Raw genomic sequence first — 6,039 nt, forward strand, 5'->3', positions numbered from 1 at the left:
TAATTATTTCTTTTTTTGTAATTTTGAGTCTATTATTAGTCATTTCGTATCTTTTCGTAGTCTATTTGTGTCTTTTTATGTAATTTTGAATTTTTTGTGTCAACTTAGTGATTTTGTGTCATTTCTCACCAATCTTTCTCGGATGCCAGTAACAGTAATGTTCTTCTTTAGCTAATATTGCTATGCTAGCAGAAGAGTTGAGCGTCTAATAAAGAGAAAAACCCATTTCCAGGTGTGATGCAGAGGAGATGGAAACAGAGGGATGTGTGAGATTACATCTGAGGCCTTTGACCTCAACGAAATGACTCTTATTGTCAATTTTAAAAGTCGATATAGGTCCAATTTTAGACCATCTGTACGGATATTGTAGTGTTTCTGCTGCAAAGTGTCACTAAAGTGTCCCAAGACATGCCTGGAGTATATTGAGATCGCCCAAATAAAGCAGTCATATAAAACAGCAGGTCTTGGTCAATGTTTAAACCAACAGTCGTTTATCTTGTGGTCCTATTTAGGTTACGTTCGCCCCTACAGGGACTGAATACAAACACAGAGGGTTTGTCAGCGTAATGCTTCAGCCGGTGTTTACCTGTGACCTTGGCTCGTTGTATTTGTATCTCTGCAGCTCGAGGACCAGCGTGAGGAAACGCTGCTTCATGAATAAGGAGATGCAGAGTTTAAAATATGTTTTATAGGAAGAAGAACTGGAGCACTCAGAGATGGAGAAAGTCACTTGATCTATTGGTTTATATCCTAAATGTATGAGGTTATATATCTTCACATCTCCGAACGCAGATGTGTAGTATTAGTGTCACACGACTTGGTTTCTACTGGGTAAACTTTATATGGACTTATTATCATAATCATAATTGAATCCTAAATCAAAGACGTAGAGCTTGTCGTTGGAAAACAATGAGATGTTTGTCTCTAAAAGTTAAAAGTGCAGATAAGAACACGAGTTAGTAACTGTTTCCTCCGTTAGCTAATATCCTGATGCTAGTGTCTTAGTGATGCTAATGCTATCGTTGCACCCTGGAAGATATTTGTAGGACTGCCAGTAGATTAACTTCAATAATATAATGTTAGCTTCATGCCCCATTAGCTTAGCTTATTATTAGCATTGTAAATAGTCAGAAAGTAAATTTAGGAATCAGAATACCTTTACCCTTTACAGTTTGTCAACAGCATTACGGAAAAACTACTATCCCGATTTTCATTACATTTGGTGGAAGTGTTTAGCACGAGGAAAAACCCATAACAATCTGGAAGAGAAACGCCCAAGCAAACAACTCACTTCTCCCGTGTGTGTTACCAACAGAGAAACACAAAATGACATCTTCTTATCTTCTTCTTCTTGTGTTTCTCAGGCCGGACGACGTGTTGTGGCGGCGTTCCCACGACACCAGCGTGCTGCTGCACTGCGTCCTGTGGCCGATGGTTTCTCTTCTGCTCGGCACGCTCATCGTGCTCCTGACCGTCTGCGCTCGATCCCTCGCCGTCCGGGCCGAGGCGCTCCAGAAGAGGAAGTTCTCCTACGAGGTCTGCCAGGACCTCTCGGCCTCCGGGTCCTCGGAGCGCCGCGGACACAAAGCCGAAGACCCGCTAACGAGCTCTGACCCCGAAACGTCTTCTTCTCCGACTCGAACCCTGCCTCTGTTCGCTGTTCCGGTGCGACGTCGAGATCGGGAACACTGAGACAAAAAACGGGAAGTTTGTTTTGAATTTAAATCAGGATGCTTAGTTGTAAAGCCGGTGGGCGAAGACAGCTAACGTGCTAACGACGACGCTAACTTATCATGGGATTGAAACCAAGAAATCTGAGAAGAGGAAGATGACGGGAAAACCAGCAGAAGATGTTCCTCTGGATTTAAGATGCTGTTGAGTTCTGTGATGTCATCAGCATTTGTTATCCGCTTACTGCAGGGATAACGTGGTTGTTCTGTGCTGGACCCAGGGGCGCCGCCAGGCATTTTGGGCCCCATGAAAAGATATCACATTGGCTACTTAAACATTTCTTTCTTAATGTTCTAAAATAGTTGGGGCCCCTGTCAGTCACGGCCCTTAGAATCGTCCTAACTCTTCACCCCCTTGCGGCGCCCCTGGCTGGACCCTGAGGGTTTAGGACTCACGCCTGCAGTCTCGTTGTTGCTCTGATGGTACGATGAATTCAATGTCAGGAAAAGTGACTTTAATGTAGCGCTTCTATAAATGTAGTTTTCCCTTCGAGTCCCAGTAGCCATAATGTAAATAAATAGCGAGCCAAAGTCCTGACGTCCTGTAACTCTAGAAGTAGAGCTGCAACCGCAGACCAGTAATACACAACTATAATGTCATTTCATGCAAACATGTCCAGAAACGCCACTCGTATATGAAGACATGGAGTTATATATCATCACAGACACAACAAGACATTTAGAAACCTAATACTGGACTTTGAGAAACTAGGATGGATGTTTTTTTTTACAATTTCTCACGTTTTATTTGGCAGAATATGAAATGATTGTTAGTTGCAGCTCTACTTTAAAGACTCAATGCAATCTTTCATTAAGGGTTTCTTCCATCAGTCTTTCTTGGAGAACGTACTTTGTTTAATTTATTATGTGTTTTACTTATTTCTGAGCGGACCCCGCTACCTTTTCCATTTCTACTTCCAACACAAAAGCAAGTATTATTTTCTCACTCGCCGTTTTTTTGCTTATAATTTGCTATTTGATTTTTTTATCACATGTTCATTTGTTTTGCAGAAAGACTAACGGTATCATTAATGAATGAATAATGTAACTAACAAGTCACTTCCTCAGCGACAGTAATGTGATCAAATGAATGAGCTAAGTAGTAGATTAAAACACAGAACAAGAAAAATATATTTTAAGAAATACTTAAAAAAGTACCAAAAATGTGGCTAAAAATACTTTAAAGATTACTTAAAATTGCAGGTAAAAATACTAAGATTCAAAGTAAACATATATTAAAAAGTACCTTAAGTTTTCAGGTAAAAAGTACCCTCAATCTTACACTGTTACTTTTCAGTTCTGCATTTAGATAAAAGAGGAAAAGGTAAATGAATTGAACTTTATAAAGTATTTATGAGACTCCTGCTGCTCTTCTTGAGAAACCACAGGACCTTCCACCTGCCGCACAGCGGACACAGAGCAAAGGTTACAGATACAAAACGCTAAATAAAACAATTCATATATTCAGGTTGCAATGCAGTAAATCTCAAAGTATATTTTAAAGAGCTTTGCAGACTTATAGTGGTGCAAACATGTCCAGAAGAATTAGATTTTCTGCTTTGTTAGTTCAAATATAACCAACAATCATATTATAGCTTCTCCCAAATGTGCAAATAGATCCATTGCCAGTAGATTAAAGGGAAATCGTTGGTAGTATTGTGCAGGAATGACCAAAGGAAGGTGCAAAACTTCACACTAAATCATTGTATTTTCTTTATTGCACCTCGTGTTACTAAACGTTAACAAACCATCAACCCTTGTGAGCATCTCCTTGCAGATCCACAGCTCGGAGGTTATAGAAACTAAAGATGTAGAAAAGGCCGTTCTCTTTGATAAATAATATGATATCCTGCCGTAACTTTTCAAAGGCTGACAGTAAATTACCTCTCTGCCACGCAGCGCTGTTAACAATAGATGTGATCTCGTGATTCATCCTCCATCAGAGGGAGTTTTTCATCCTCACGTCTAAAAAATCTTCTCACCACCGCCGCCGCCGTCCTGCAGGCTAAAAATTACCCAACGTCGCCTAGCAACAGACACAAGGCGAGTGTTGTCGCTGCCAAAAAAATAAAAATAAACAAAAAACATATTTCTCCTCCTCAGGATCAGATCAGTTATCTGTGTTCCTCCTGGTTCACCAGCCGAGCTTCTGCAGCATTTTAATATCTGTCTTGCCTGTTCGTTACACTTCAGTGACAAAAACAATTGATTTGATGTCGTCTTTGATTTTCTAAACCAAAAGCCATAATGTGTAGACAAAGGGTGTTGAAGCTGAATTATTATTAGTATTTTTAATCATTTTTCTATTGGATTTGTGGAACCCTTATATACATTTATATCTTTAAAAATAATATTTTTCATTTACACAAAACTGAACATTAAAGAATTATTAAATGTAATAAAAACACCGGGCAGACATATTTATTCCTCAGGTAGTTACAGTTGAATTATTTGTAGTATTTTTACTAATTTTCCTATCATATTTATGGACCCCTTGACATATTTTCATGTTTACATTTTTTTTTAAATCCACATAGAAACTGTATTTTAATTCATAAGAAAATATCTAAAAGGCATGGAAATGATGTGTTTTCCCTGAGGCACAATGGGCAACTAATTCTTAGTTTTTACTCTTTTAGATTTTGGCAACACTTCCAAAGATCTTTGTATTTAAAATAATGATTTCATGTTTTAATGTTTACTCACATTTACAATAGTTTTTCTGAGAGATGTCACCCACTCTTATAAAGACAGATAACTTAAAAATAAAGGTACAAATGAAATATGATGTGACTGCTATGGGAAGCAAAACACAGAAACAAAAACGAAATATATTTTCCTGCTTTTTTTTTGGCATCAAATCATAATATTTTAGTTAAAAAAACATCATTTGTATTTCCTGATTGCCCCTGAGTTCTCCGTGTTGATTCTCCAAAGAAAGCGTAGCTCCTCCTGTAGCATCTCGTGTTTACGAGCCGTCGTCTGTTTTCTATCTGAAGCCATACGCTAAACTGTGAACACTGTCCGTCGCTTCTTTATCACGAAAACAGCAAATTATATTCTTACAGATGTTTGTATTTAATGAGATTTTCTCCTGATTTATTTGTGTTTCATTGTAAACTGATTTATGAAATGTATGTACTTTAAATATTTAATTTGCTGTGTTAATATTAAGACTCCTCTTTTCTTCTATGTGTTGTCCTGTTGAGTCGTCCGTCCTCCGTGTGACCCAGGTAGCTCCGTGTGACCCAGGTAGCTCCGTGTGACCCAGGTAGCTCCGTGTGACCCAGGTAGCTCCGCCAGGTAGCTCCATGTGACCCAGGTAGCTCCGCCAGGTAGCTCCATGTGACCCAGGTAGCTCCGCCAGGTAGCTCCGTGTGACCCAGGTAGCTCCGTGTGACCCAGGTAGCTCCGTCAGGTAGCTCCGTGTGACCCAGGTAGCTCCGTGTGACCCAGGTAGCTCCGTCAGGTAGCTCCGTGTGACCCAGGTAGCTCCGTGTGACCCAGGTAGCTCCGTGTGACCCAGGTAGCTCCATGTGACCCAGGTAGCTCCGCCAGGTAGCTCCATGTGACCCAGGTAGCTCCGCCAGGTAGCTCCATGTGACCCAGGTAGCTCCGCCAGGTAGCTCCATGTGACCCAGGTAGCTCCGCCAGGTAGCTCCATGTGACCCAGGTAGCTCCGTCAGGTAGCTCCGTGTGACCCAGGTAGCTCCGTGTGACCCAGGTAGCTCCAGGTGACCCAGGTAGCTCCATGTGACCCAGGTAGCTCCATGTGACCCAGGTAGCTCCGTGTGACCCAGGTAGCTCCATGTGACCCAGGTAGCTCCGTGTGACCCAGGTAGCTCCATGTGACCCAGGTAGCTCCTTCAGGTAGATCCGTGTGACCCAGGTAGCTCCATGTGACCCAGGTAGCTCCGTGTGACCCAGGTAGCTCCGTGTGACCCAGGTAGCTCCATGTGACCCAGGTAGCTCCATGTTACCCAGGTAGCTCCATGTGACCCAGGTAGCTCCTTCAGGTAGCTCCGTGTGACCCAGGTAGCTCCGTGTGACCCAGGTAGCTCCGTGTGACCCAGGTAGCTCCGTGTGACCCAGGTAGCTCCGTGTGACCCAGGTAGCTCCGCCAGGTAGCTCCATGTGACCCAGGTAGCTCCGTCAGGTAGCTCCGTGTGACCCAGATAGCTCCGTCAGGTAGCTCCGTGTGACCCAGGTAGCTCCATGTTTTAATAAACAGATGATAACTATAGTGCCTGATATATTTAGAGATATTTAAATAAAAACACATTTTATCTTCAAACGGAGTCGCTTATAA

General features: G+C 41.9%; 1 protein-coding gene across 1 annotated transcript in view; it reads left to right on the plus strand.

Annotated features, from left to right (window-relative positions):
• LOC117559534 (calcium-activated potassium channel subunit beta-4-like) overlaps positions 1–5,440 on the plus strand; it is a 15,321-nt gene extending 9,881 nt beyond the window's left edge. Inside the window, exon 4 of the mRNA XM_034236323.1 lies at positions 1,365–5,440. Within this exon, the coding sequence (XP_034092214.1) occupies positions 1,365–1,692 (328 nt within the window). The 3' untranslated portion in view covers positions 1,693–5,440. The remainder of the gene's footprint in view (positions 1–1,364) is intronic.
• Positions 5,441–6,039: the final 599 nt, after the last annotated feature.

The sequence above is a fragment of the Gymnodraco acuticeps genome, unplaced genomic scaffold (assembly GCF_902827175.1).
Source record: "Gymnodraco acuticeps unplaced genomic scaffold, fGymAcu1.1, whole genome shotgun sequence".
Classification (NCBI taxonomy): domain Eukaryota; kingdom Metazoa; phylum Chordata; class Actinopteri; order Perciformes; family Bathydraconidae; genus Gymnodraco; species Gymnodraco acuticeps.